Below are 14,482 nucleotides of genomic sequence, written 5' to 3'. Positions count from 1 at the left end.
ATGCAAATGATAAATAATTTCTGAAACCTGATTTCCTTCCACACATTGTTATTTGTGAGCTATATAGTTTTATCAGTAAAACTGCATGTCAGTAGGAATTGTGCTGAATATCCGTAGAAAAAGTGCTGTCTGTAAATGGCAGTGTGTACCACAGCATGCTTCATTAACATATTTGTGACATTGTTCTAGCCCCAAAATGTACCATCGGCTAGATCCCACACCTGTATCGCTCTCCTGCTGAATTGTCATGGCTCATTTGCTATACCTGGGGCCGTATTAAGCATTCTCATTGTTTATGCCCGGCCCACCTTTTAAAAGATGCACTGGGCGCAAACAATGACAATGAACCCCATTATGGTGAATACGCTGCCCCCAGGACAGCCACAAACTTTCGCTGCCCCCAGGGAAGTGTATTCATATGAAAACACATATCGTCGCTGTGTTTTCACAGTGCAGGCGGCAACCCGCCTACACGTTTAAAGGGGTTTAGAGATCCCCCTGCAGGTGGGTGCAGTCAGTGACAGCACCTGCCTGCACAGTTATGTCTAGTGGTCCATAGGACCTCCTTTCTCCCCACCAGAGAACTGCTCTCAGGGAGCGCACTCACAGTGTGCCACCTAGAAGGTGGCGCCATGGAGTGCACCGACTTCGAGCTTCCTTACCTCTGCGCCCACGTCTGTAATATGGCGTGAGTGCAGAGGCAAAGGAATTCCCTCATTTGCATAGGGCACGCCCCTATGCAAATAAGGGAATGTCCCTGATGGTAGCGCTGGCGCTTTAAGTACACCAGTACAATACTGAAGGGGATGCACAAGCGTATGCGCCCCCTTCTGTGATACCAACGTACCCTGGGGTGCGCAAATGCCCGTTGTGCCCCAGGGCACTTATTGTAATACGGCCCCTGGTGTTTGTGTCATGCTTGGATTTTTCACAATCCTTATGACGCCAGCGATGTAACATTGATGCATACCCACTCTGACTGTTGTTCCAGCACCACTGGCAAAATAGGCATACCTTTCCTATCCAAATGATCCACTTACTGAATGCGCCATGCATAGAAAGAGGAAAAATGAGGAGAAATAAAAGTATTTCTCCTTGTTGCACCTCCTTATGCGGCAACAGAGGAGGCGTAGAATTCTGACACATTCTCCGGTTTACGAAATGTTGTAAATCTGGAAATGCGGCAGAATACATGGGTGTTGCGTGGGAACATCCACAGCAACACCCATAGAACACCCCTTTCACGCAACGTGATGCGTGAAAAGGGACCGTATTTACAAGGCCATGAAAAGCCATGCAGGGTGACTATACTTGGCCTTTTAAATATGGGCCAGCACATTGCACCGACGATGCATCAAAAATAGTAACACACCGGCAGCAGAAGAGGATTGTACATAAGCCCCAATGTTTCCCCTCCCTTCACTTTGGGACTAGATCCTAAGGTTTCATTCATCATTACAACCCTGCACACTGCAATACACGCTTTTCTCAGGTTCTATGTTTGAAGAGCTTTTGTTTTTTTCTATCTTCTAAATGTATGGATTTTGGCATCCCCTGGGAAGGTGCTTTAATTGTTTGTCCAGGAACACGCACTCTTTTAGAGTAAGCGAGGTCGATAGCTTGGCTCGATCGGGTCTATTGATCATGGGCGAAGCAGTAACTTAGAAATAGATCGAGGGGAACTGGGCGTCCAGTGGCAGGTGCTGATCGGAATGAAGAGCAGTCCCGGTGGGGAGGAGGCCCTGCAGATCCTAAAAGTCTTTTCAAATGCAAGAGCTCAACAGATATCGAGATGTTTCTTCGCCAATTAACGCAGTTAGTAGCAGTTGTGGTGTACACGCAGGAAGCGGCCCAAAAGCTTTCTCTGTCAATGAATGTTACCTGCCTAACAAAGTGCACTATGGGTAAAAAATGTGTGGCTATTCTCTGTGCAGTAGATGTGCATGTCCACTCCACTGTTGCTCATCTGTGCTGTATCCCAGGCAGGCAACACCCATTGGGCTCAAAGGGCTTCAGCCCCCCGTTGTGTGGGTCAGCCCGGGCTGAGACAGCTTCCCAGGCTGGCTGGTCTGGCGACCATCTTATTGCAGCCGCACCTTAGTACTTCACAGGTCTTTAAAAGAACATTTACTTGTTAACAATACTTTGTTGTGTTTTCATCCCTTCTTAGAGCCCCTGCATCTCCACTCTGCCTTTTGCTGGGAGAATTAGCACCCGACATTTTTATTAGCCCCCGCCTCCTCTACGAAATGAGGCTCTAGTTGCGCCTCTGCTGTATCCTGAGGACATGTTTGTGTCGTAATATTTATGTGACATGCCTTTGACAATACATTCCTAGGAGGATGTTGAGTAATTATTGATTTTGAAATGAGTAATCTATTGCAGTTTATATCAGAAAAGCAATAGCCTACAGACAGAAGGAGAACACAGCGACACCTACTGGGTAACCGATCTCATGGGCAACATGTGGCTACATTGGTGACTATGCAACAATGGAACCTGGATTATAACACGAGCTTCCGTATTAAAACATTGTGGACCCTACTCAGACAGGTAAAATGACGTGTAGATTTACTCAAGTATAAATTTACTCTTACACCTAGGTATACCTTTTTTGCTATTCACATTTGTCAAGTGTAGATTTACACCTGAATGCAGACTTCCATTTCTCCACCCCTCTGAACAAATGGTAAAGGCAAGCAAGGGACCTAATAAGGCAGGGGGCGGAAAGAGTGTCAGGACAGGACAGGCTGTGGGTCGGCACAGAGGAAAATTGCCTGCCTCGCCGTGTTATAAGGAGATGTGGCAGAGTCTTGGCTGTGTGCATGCCCATAGCACCTTCCCTATCTGCATATGACTTTGCCTGCCTGCTTTCATAGTGAAAAAAATAGGCATTGTGTGCTTACTAGCCCGGAAAATCCAGGTAGGGCCACAGGATCCCTGATGAGCAGGCAGAGAAGAATCCCACCACTAATTCTATTCCCCCTAACACTCTGGCTCTAAATTATAATTGCCTTTATTAATTTCTCTAGTGTTAAAAAAGGTCATTAAAAACTGCTAATCTTCCATATATGAAACCTTGAAAAGCTTGTTTTCACCAATTCAATTTCCTGATGCACGTGATTGGTGATCAATAGCTTAGAAACGTTTCTCTTTTTTCTTGAACCAAATCAAGACAGATGAATCTCAGGGTAGTTCAGAAGAATTGGGGATGAGCCTGTATTGATTGTAGATAGTCAGCCTCTTAGTAGGCATACCAAGTTCTGCCTCACCCCTAATGGACATCGACGTCCAGCGTCATAGCCTTGTAAAGAGCTCTCTAGATTTCTCTCTTCCAAAACCACTCCTGGTTCACACCACCCGGGTGGCTTAGACCCCGGTGTGCAGTAAAGGCATATCTCAGTGCAAAAAAAAAAAAAATTCAATGGATTTGTGGTTTATTTCTACAACCTGTTTTTTCCTTGCTTTAAACAAATGTTGAGTAGCATGTAAAATGTTTTTGTGCCCGTCCTACGAGTGCTAAAACTCAAATTTTCAAACTTTAGCCATTGCTGGTGATAACGTGCAAACCTCGAGTACGAGTAAATTGTGCTAAACCCGTGATAGGCGCTAGCACAAAACTATCTCGGCGCTCCAGTCTAAATAGCTGCATTAGTCTGTTCTTACAAAGTTCAGCTACTGTCCATGATCTTTTGCATAACACTTGAAAATTTGGTACCCTTATTTTTATGCGATTGCTATTACGACAAACACTAAAACAGAGGCACTGGGATATGCTAACAGGAGCACACAATATGGTGAAATGAGGATTACAAGTCAGGTTTTCAGGTTCAACAACTAAGACCTTTGTTGCAAGTGTGGAGGATATCCAGAATCGAGAGGAAGCAGGGTTTGGATTCTAGACTGGAATAAAAAAAAATTGGGGGGAAAACCCACACTTTTTATACTTTCACAGACAGTTATGTCAGCGGAAAGCAGGTGGAAATGCACATCTAACTTACCAGTGATCTTCATTACCCTGATCCATAGTCCTCCTCGTCCCAGTCCAAACCCTGGCGGTCCTTGCACCTCTAATTGGTGAGCCTTTAATTTCAAGAGCTGGGGCGGCTTGAGGAATGCTATTCTACTCCAGGTCATGGAGATAGAAAAGGGACTTAATTTACAGGGATCATAACCCCAATCCTTGGAAAACGTATGTTGGAGGTAATAAGGTTACGACTAAGGCGAGGAGGTGGGAGGAGAGGGGTAATATCCCTTTTACCTTCTGCATCATGTCATCTTAACTCAGTGTGACTCCTCATGGACTTGCTTGTTATTTTCCCTCTTTTTATGTTCGGTTTTATTTTCCCAGAATGGCCCCATCTACCCGAGCTATGTTGTTCCCAACCAAGAGCGCGTGGCTGTGTACAACTACGTGACGTACCTCCTGGCGGAAGCAGCTCTCATCCGCCTGGAATATTCTGCACGCTTCTGTAATTTATTGTATGCAATTGAAGGAGCAGAAAGCTATTGATTCTACATAATCTCCAGATTTTAATGAGAAGTGAACTCCTATTGAGCTGTCCTGACACATCTGCGAAGGGGTGTGAAGAGCAGTGACGCATGTTGAAGTGCAAAAGCCGGTTTTCATCCTCATTCGCCACGTTCCAGACTCAGACTCAATTGACACCACATATCTCGTTCATTTGACATCTCCAGTGTCTGGAACATGCACGATCACATTAGTTTTGATTGTTACGATAGTAACGCTACGAAAAAAGAGGAAGATGATCAAGGCAGGAAGGAAAAGGGGAACAGAGGAGATAGAGAAGAGGGTGTTGAATTGAAGAAGTTAATAAGAAGGAGGAAAATTATAGAAAAGGTAAGAGGGAAATAAGGGATTGGGTCAATAGGGAAAAATGCGATAGGAAGGATGAAAGTGTGGATGTGAGGATAAATAAATGTAAGGAAGAACACAAGAGAGGAAGAAGGACAAAGAAAGGGAAAATGGAGGCTGGAAAAATGAAGAAGACAAAAGAAGGAAAGGAGAAGAAAGAAAAGATTGAGAGAGGGGTGAAGGGAGCAAAATATGAAGGGTGGTAAATGGAGAAAGAATGTACATGGATGGAGGTAAAGGGTGGATAAAGAGAAGGGGATTGAGAGAGGAAAGAATAAAAGGAAAGTAGCGTAAAATGGAACAACACACAGAATTAAACAACCACTGGCAAAGTCAATGTCTCAGCTTTGATGCCAGATGGTGATCTATTGGATTTGCCAAATTGTTTTTGTTCCTTGGTGGCCAATAAGGCTGCTCATGCAAGCACAGTGGCCATCATGTAATTGTTTTTCTTATACTTTATGTAAAAAAAAACTTGATGGGCGTGCATGGATGGTGGCAATCTTGTAAAGGTTTTTTAAAAACCATTACAATATGGCAGCCGTATGTGTGCACACACTTCATGGCCATAATAGAATTATTTTATTTTCAATATAAATGGCTAAACATTCATTTGATGTATCTGAACAAGCATTGGCAAAGCAAAATACAAGATCAACGACTTCTGGTAGGGGACTGTGGCGGATAGCAGCGGACATCTAGGTTACCATATCCTGATTATGGGATGAGGATGGGCACAGAATAGGCTGCGTCTCTTATAAATGTCTCTTGATGCAGTAATTCGTGTGGGGGAGATAGCAGGGGCTATGCATCATTCACCAAGCTCTCAGAGGGAGACATAGATTTTAAAACCGCTCCACCAATCTATATCCAGCAGGCATAAGTGATGCTTCTCAATACTGCAGACAGAGAAGCCTTTCTGTTTCCAGTCTTCTCAGCTTCCCATGAGCCAAGCATTGCCTTTTAAACAGAATAACTAGTTTGAAATTGATTAGAGAACTTTCCATCCTTCCCTTCATTTCAAGAGGTAGACATGTTTCTGGTTCTTTCACACTTTCAATCCTTGTCTTTATTTCAGGAGGTTGTTAAGTTTCAGGATCCGGCACCATTTCCACCCTGCCCCTTGTTTCAGTAGGTGGACATGTTTCTGGATCTGCCACACTTTCCATCCTTCCCCTTATTTCAGGTTGTGACTAAGGGCCTCATGTACAAGGCAACTGTGATTTTAAAATGACGCAGCTTGGCGCAGAAAAATGGCTTGTGGTGCCGGGTCATTTTTTGTTAATGAGCCCCTATGTTTCTATATTTGACAACATCACTGGTGTCACTAAAGATGTCTCTCGAGTACATTTCCAAAATGTATTATTCAAAAGATGAGGCAGAGTTAATTTCCGCCTATTAGATCCACCTTTTAGATAAACATTCAGCCCACTTCACCCACTTTAAAAGTGCTTCAGCACCTAACACTCCAAGGGTAAACCCACAGAGCAGACCTCTTCTTGAAAAGCCCTGGCTGCTTGAAGAGTTAGTCGCTTTCAAATATGAGGGCAGAAATGCCAGACACGTGCCTCCCTACACATCTATCTCCGTGCATTCCATGCAGATTTTTTTTTTAAACTTTGATTGGCAGCGGGTCTCGCAGAGGCAGTATGAGGTGTGAAGTGGTGTTGTCCATCAGCCGAAGGATGTGAATACCTCCTGCATTTACTATGGATAGAAGAAGCAAACATTCCCCATAGTCCATAACTAGTCAAAGTAATCTAGGGGACTACAGACTGGGGTCCGGATGTATCAATAAGTTTTACCCACTGTGTGCCTATAAAGAAGTGCATTGATAAGTAAGGGTCCTGGCCTTTGCTGTTTCCAGGCCAAGCTACAAATAGGGTACACATTTGTTAGTCACTAGCACTGAGCTCAGTATCTAAATTTAAACTTCAATTACAGTCATACATATGGGGCAGATAGTCAGCAGGGCTTTCAGTTTGTCAATGCTGCATTCTAATCTGTCTGAAATAAGATTTTAAACATGATGATAAATATTCGTGCTCTGTTGTTCCGTAAGTATTTAATAAGCAACACGACAGAACGGCCTACACTACAGGAACGTTACACTGCGCTAGTTATTAATATTAAAATAGTCGTCATTTTCAGGTTGGCGCCTTGAGTTGAAGCCAGGCCAGGCTGCTCTGAGAAGAATGACACATCCTTATGAAAGAACACCGGTGGCTGAGCCTTGTTTAGCACAGGCAGATGGAATTCCACGTCTGTGGTTTTTTAATGCATCATCATTAACATTTTGAAGAATGTATTCTGTTTTTGAACTGGGATTATTAGAGCATGCCGTTTTCAAGCAATCCGATTAATTGAGAATTCCAATTTGCATTGTCTAAAAGATTTGTTGTGTGCAGTCACTGTGTACTGGAAAATACTTACGCTTTAAAGGAATACATATTTTATAGCATACTTTATGTTAAAAGGTAGGCCTGGGGAAATGCTACTTAAGCCGTTAAAATGTGTACAAACCCTAAATTTGGCATAATGTGAATGTTCACATTTTTTGAATTTTTTCATTCTGCCACTTGTCTTAAATTGTGCTCTCCGGGACTGGTTCTCACAGAAATACCAGCAAAACTTACTTCACTGATACTGAACGTAAGTTCATGAAATTTAATTGCAATTTCAGAAAAATATACACTTTCCTACATCCTTACCAGTTTGACAGTTCCTAATTGAAATAGTACAACTTTCTGTTCCTTTAAATAATGCACTCTTTAACCAAGATCACAGCCACATATACCTAGGGAATACAAACACAGTTGCTGTTTTGAGACTCGGATGAGGTAGCAGGCCAATACATAAAATCCCTCTCGCACTGAGTGAGAGTGGCAGTAATGAAAAGGAAGTTAATCAGCATTGTGATTGGCTGCTGAAGCACCCCAGATGGCACTATTGCTCCATAAAAATAACAAAGTAGGCACTCGGCACTGCGCCTCTGCCTTTAAGGGCTGGTAAGTAGGAACCTTTAGTTTACCATTATTTTCACTTTGATTCTGCAGGCAGCTTGATCAATACGGATAACGACCATGAGCATTGATCTTTTGATTGCCGATAAAGAGATGCCTTGGCGTCCCTGTTCTGACATTTATATGCTGCCATTTTCGTAATTCTGCATTCCACATTTGCAACAACACAACAAATCCTCTGCAGCTCACGGCATGTCGCGCCCGCCAACAGATCAACTCATCAAGCGAGTTAGCGTTGGAGTTAGTGAGTGCATGGGTGAGTGTCTGAGTAAGTCTACAAGAGGAAGACTAAGGAATTAGTTTGAAAAAGTGATACAGAGTGTGAAAGTAAATGCAAGAATACATGAGCGAGTTAGCATTTCAGTGAGTAAAAGAGTGACTACCAGATTGAACGTGGGATACAATTATATGAACAAATGAATGGGCAGAGGAATGAGCAGAGTGTGAATGAATGTGCAAAAAGTTATTGGCTTTGGAATGTGTTTTAGTCATTTTGTGCACCGGTGTGGCAGCTGTTGAGCTTGGCTGAAAGTTAGTGACATGGAGTGGGATGGGGTAGAATGGAGTGGGGTACAGTGAAATGGGGTAGATTGGTGTAGAGCGGATCTGGGGTCGAGTAGGCTAAAATGGAGTGGGGTGGATTGTGGTAGATTGAGGCAGATAAGAGTGGGGTAGATGGGAGTCGGGAGGTGGGTAGATCAGTAGGGTACACTGGAGTGGGGTAGGTTAGGGTGGGCTGGGGTAGTCTGGAGTGGAGTAGATTGGTGTAGATTAGAGTGGGGTGGATTGGAGTGGGGTAGATTGGGGTAGATGGAATGGGACATATTGGGGTAGATCTTGAGTGGAGTGGGATTGATTTGTAGTGCAGTGGATTGAGGTAGATTCGAGTGGAAGGTAGGTTGGAGTGGGGTTGATTGGAGTGGAGTAGATTGGGGTAGATTGGAGTGGAGGGTAGAGTGGAATGGGATAGATTGGAGTGGGATAGATTAGGTGGGTTATGGTAGTGTAGACTGGAGTGAAGTAGGGGAGATTGAAATGGAGTGGAATTGGAGAGAGATAGATAGGAGTGGGGTAGTTTGGAGTTAGGGTAGATTGGAGTGTAGTAGATTGGAGTGAGGTAGAATACAGTGGAGTAGACTGGGGTAGACTGGACTACCCAAAACAATTTTCAAATTCCACGGGTCAACTGAGCCAAAATGGGTGGACGTTCGTTCGCCTTACTGGCTCCTTCCTTATGGAACTCTATGCCCCAATCTCTGCGCTCAGAAGTCTGCTATATGACATTCCGCAAAGGCATCAAGACCTGGCTTTTTAACATGTAAACTTCCATGCCCATAGTCTTACCTACTGGTTTATCCTCTGTTTGCTTTAGCGCCGGGAAACCTCCGGGTAGCTGTGCGCTCAATAAATTCAATTATAATAATAATAATAATAATAATAATAATAATAATAATAGGGTAGATTGGAATGGACGGATTGCATGGAGTAGATTGGAGTAAAGTAGTTTGGGGTGGAGTGGGGTGGGGTAGGATAGATTGGAGTGGGATAGATTGGGGTGGAGTGGGATAGATTGGGGTGGAGTGGATTAGATTGGACTGGAGGGGTATATTTGGGTGGCATGTGGTAGATTGGAGTGAAGTGGAGTGGGGTAGACTGGGTAGAGTGAAATGGAATGTGGTAGATTGAGGTAGGGTGGAGTGGGGTAAATTGGTTAGATTGGAGTGGTTAGATTGGAGTGCTTTGATTGGGTTAGACTGGAGTTGGATAGATGCGAGTGGAGTGGAGATTGGAGTGGAGTGAGAGGTTTGGGAGGAGTGGATTGGGGTAGATTGGGGAGGAGTGCAGTGGAGTAGGGTACATTAGGTGGATTAGAGTAGGGAAGATGGGAATGGAGTGGGGTAGATTGGAGTGGGGGAAATTGGAGTAGGGTAGATTGATGTAGGATGATTGTTTTGAGAGGGAGAGTACCGGCAATTCTCAAGAGAGACATAATACTTTTAATTGAAGAGTACCAGCACTTCTCAGAAACAAGCAGGTACTCTGGTACAGAGTACCTGCACTTCTATTTTTCTATTTCCAGAACTGAGTCGAACCCCACAAACACTCTAAAATGAGGTAGCTTACTCCCTTCACTCCTGTTCACAATACTCAAGGCAGTATTCATGCTCCCAAAAGTTCACCAGAAGTCACTGCCTGCAAGCGGGTCTGGTGCTGGTACCAAAAACTATGGTAGGCATGTTGTAAGAAAGTTTTGGGTCCCGCACATATTTTTTTTTTTCGAATTAAGCACCAGGCACCCCCTAGTCCACCTTGACATTCAAATCATCTAACAAACTGAGTGAATGAATGATTACATGCATATAGCACACTCCGAGGAGTGAATCTTCTATAGGCACTGATTTCATAGTACTCATGGGATCTTTTTATAATCCCCGGGGCAGACAGGGGTTAATGGGCTCAGGCTGCGATAATCCGAGCCTTTTACCACTGCTGTTTACTATTAATCCCCAAACTGAACACCAATCACTCATGATTAACACAGGACGCTCGCGGTTAGCGCTGTCAAGCAGAACAAGACTTACACGGGAATGTGGGTGTGGAGTTAGAGCCTTGAACAAAATAATTCAACCAATACAAGTCATCAACTCAATATTTAGCCAGTGCTTCATCTTTGAAAAATAAGAGGTACTTTATTCAAAACACCAAGACAACGCAACCCCGTCCCCCTCCCACCCCCCCACTGACGGCAGCAAATGATACTAGGGATGAAGGTAACTTTCAGCCGTTACTAGGGAATGGGCCTGTGCTATTCCCATGGAGTAACGTTTTTGGTATTCTTTGTGCAATGGTTTACAATAGGTTTGTGGCAGCCTCGGATTGGTAACGCGGGCACTCGGGCAATGCCCGAGGGGCCGGTGTCTGAGTTCCTGCTGTGGGCTGGTTTTTTGAACAGTCTGGGGCCGATTTAAGGGGTGTCTCTATTTTTGGAATATAGCCAGTGGCCCAGTGGGTGGCTGAGTGGCGTTTCTGCAGGTAGATGGGCGCTCATTAACACCCCCGCCATCAACACCGCTGGTCCCCCACCCCCGGTTTAGCAACAGTCAGAGGTATCACTCCCTTTGTCTCGCTGGCCGGCCCATTAATGTATGCACATACTGAGCGGGGCAGGGGGCCGCAGTAGAAGTGGCCTCACTTGTTTTCAGGTGTGTTTTAGTAGTGTAAACTAATGCGTGCATTTTGTAAGCCCCCCCCCCTCCTTCTTTTTAATGCAATTACGCCAAAGCAGTGATTTGAGGAAAGGCATTATGCAAATGGGGCCGATTTTTTTGTGTGTGCCCGGGCCGATTTTCAATCCCAATCCGACCCTGGTTTGTGAGGTCCCCCTTGTAGGATCCGGGTAGTCATTAGGAAAATGTGTAATGGATAGGTACTTTGTGGAATTCCCTTCACAGACTTTGCTTACCCCGCCTACATTCTCCGCGGCTTGAACATTACCATTCTGCTGTCTGCTAGCTAGTTGAAGATGCAGGCAGCAGCTCCATTCTCAAGCAGGACAGACACGCTCTATAAGTAGTGTACCTCAAAGCCCTTGAGTGTGAGAAAAAGTGGTGAAATCATCCAATCCAGACCCCACCAACAGTTTCTAACAGCAGAGACTATGCCGCCACGTACTGTGAAAGCGAAGCGGAGGCTTTCCACCACCAGTCAAGCAGGCCGAGGAAAGTCTTGGTGCTCACTGCTTGATAGATCTTGTGGCTCGGGTTTATCCCCTGGCCAAACCCCGAAAATATCACCCAAACATACTAACGGCCTGATTTAGAATTTGGAGGACGCGTTAACCATTACAAACGTGACGGATATCCCGTCCACAACATTACAAGTGCATTATTTCCAAGGCACTTTAACACATCGAACAGGATATCCATCAGGTTTGTCACAGAGTAACCGGTCCGCCGAACTATAAATGAGGCCCTAAGTGTCCACCTCTGGTTGCAATGGTGAGTAAGTAGGTCCTGGTGCATGCCTCTTGATTGGTGCGGTTCTTCTCCAGCACTCTGGTTCTCTCTTTTTGGGCAGGAGGGGGCACAGAACTGTGGAATGGTCTCCCCTGAAAGCACACAACTTCTAGGACCTCGCTTTTGAAATGAAAATCAATTGCACAGAAGTTCCTATACCTTCAGTTGACAGGGGTGCATCATTCTGCTGACACTTCAGAGTCATTTTATGGTCCTAAGCTTTGCCCTTGCATAGCAGAGCAGGTCCTTCCCTGGTGCTGCAGTGGACAATTTCATCGTGTCCTGCTTTGCTCCTTCACAGCTCATCTCCCTCTGAGCAATGTCCTCCTTGCGCAAGGGCACCTCCAATTCCCCTCCTGAACAGTCAGACAACTCTCTCCCTCGAAGCAGAGGCCAGGCAGCCCCTCCTTGCAGTCTTTGTCAAAGCTCCTGCGTTTCAGGTCTCAAACCTGGCAAGTAGAAGTGGCAGGGAGTACCCCATACCTGGAGCCCAGAGAGTTTGTTGGTCTCCACTGGCATGGAGACCCCAGATTCTGATAGAGAAAGTTTAGCGGACTGCCTGGAAGTTTCTCTACTATCTTTATACCAATGTTGCAGAGATTAACTATGAAGGCTTGCTTTGGACAGTCCTACCCCTTTTGCTTATTCCACTCAGATTGGCACAGTCGTGGCCTTCGTTACAGGGTGCAAACATGCTGAAAAGAAGGATGGGTGGAGCTGCGGGTGTCTCCTGGTAGGAGAGATCCAAAACAAGTACACAAAAGCGGGGAGGTACGTGTTCAATTGCAAGAGGTAGGCCGCCTGTGAAAATATGCCCGAGAAAGATGGCTAAACTCCCTAAACTCCAAAAGAACCCTCTGTCTCCACTCCTCCTCCTCCAAGACTAGCCAACTACAAAGGAACCCTGGAAAATGTCCCAGAGGGACCCTGCAATTCACATCTGTTGGCTACACTCTCTAACTCTCCTTTTTTGGTACCACTTGGATAAATGGAAAATGGATTCCAGTGAGCCAATGGCCACTTATGTCACATGCAATCTATTCATGTATCATCTATACACAGAGTAAGGTACACACATGCAACATCAATTATCCCATATTTATGGTAAATAGTTCTGGTTGCATGGACTAGCAGACACTTTAAAAAGGTGGGAGAGGACAGTAGTCGACTCGTCCTTGCATGGACAGGTACGAAAACCTGCCTAGCTGCTATAATCTTTATTACTGCCACCACCTTCAGTCTTCCAGGCCACAGAGCCCCACTCACAGCATCAATCTTTGTCACATATATGGGCTGAGGTGGGGATCAAAATCTACCGCTTGTTAGGATGGACGGCACTCACAGGTTCATCAGAGTCATACAGGTGACATTTAGGATTTTCTGTTCTTGCCCCACCCATCAGGAACTCTCTTCCCCTGATATAGGAGCTTCCGGAAACTCTTGAAGACTTGGCTCTTTACACAAGCGTAGGACTAAGTTATTGCCTACAGTGCGTTGTTCTGTTACCCAGCACAAAGAAACCTGACCGGTAATCGAGCGCTATATAAAACCCTGTAACATAACACAACATAACATTCCTTCTTCCCAACAGCATATTTCTGTGAGTAGCATCAACAATGATGAAAGGCCAGACTGCATCCAAACAGTGTCTTGTTGGGGACTCTATAAGCTATGTGAAGGGGTTGATGGTAGACCCTTTGACTCTGCCTGGGAAGATTTTGTACAGCCTGGACTATATTGTATTCATATTTATAGGGTGCTTTCCATACCCCTTTGGTGTACCCCATTCATCTTCCTCCAGAGTCAGCCATGTCTGCCCCTTGCCCCTGCTCTGGGGCGGAGCCGGTCCTTTTACCGCATTGCTGTGTCTCTGTTACCTTCAGAATGTCCCCCGTCTGCAGCTCGAAGGTCCGGGCCCGCAGCTGGAGCCCTTTCCCGGGCTGGGTCTGGATGGAGTAGATGCATTCGTGGTTGTTGTTGTAGTTCGCTGGAAAGTTGGGCGATAGCAGGACACCTTGAGACCCACTCACCGAAGAACCACATTCAGCTGGAACACAAGCAATGAGAGACAAGGGTTAAAGTCCGCATGGCAGTCCAATAATGGGAAACAACATGACAGAAAGACCCGGGACCTTGCGCCCTAGTTAATAGTAGCAAGTGAGCTGCTTTGGGGAGGCAAGAGTCTGTTGATTGACTCGCGAAGAGTGTAGAGTTGTCATAATAAAAAATGTGTTTTTTTTTAATATTGGTCAGTCAGGGTCACTAGAGGGTGTGGTCAGCAAAGTGTGTGATTATTTTTTTATGTGGTAGTGTACCATTCCGGTCACACGGGTCGCAAACTGAAGCACTGGCTGACAGCACATGCCACTGTCCCACACATGTGCCTCAAAACCAGAAAGTCCATTTCACCACATTGGAGTTGACAAGAATAAAAACCAGCTGTGGTGCAATGAGTTGCAGAGCCCCAGACAAAATAACATTTTACCACCTGGGCGCTCCCTTTCCCTTAACAACAAAGCCTATCTTGACTTTACTTTCTATCATCTGTCACTCACTTGTGGCTACTT

The 14,482-nt window shown here is 45.1% G+C and overlaps 1 protein-coding gene across 1 annotated transcript in view; it reads right to left on the bottom strand.

Annotated features, from left to right (window-relative positions):
• The window catches only part of CSMD2 (CUB and Sushi multiple domains 2), a 1,651,801-nt gene that overhangs the window by 323,742 nt on the left and 1,313,577 nt on the right, over window positions 1-14,482 (bottom strand). Inside the window, exon 22 of the mRNA XM_086956548.1 lies at window positions 13,793-13,962. Coding sequence (XP_086812674.1) covers window positions 13,793-13,962 — 170 coding nt within the window. The remainder of the gene's footprint in view (window positions 1-13,792; window positions 13,963-14,482) is intronic.

The sequence above is a fragment of the Lissotriton vulgaris genome, chromosome 2_1, assembly GCF_964263255.1.
Source record: "Lissotriton vulgaris chromosome 2_1, aLisVul1.2, whole genome shotgun sequence".
NCBI classification, from domain to species: domain Eukaryota; kingdom Metazoa; phylum Chordata; class Amphibia; order Caudata; family Salamandridae; genus Lissotriton; species Lissotriton vulgaris.
The sequence above is the reverse complement of the archived record's forward strand: the minus strand, read 5'-3'. Positions and strand labels throughout refer to the sequence as shown.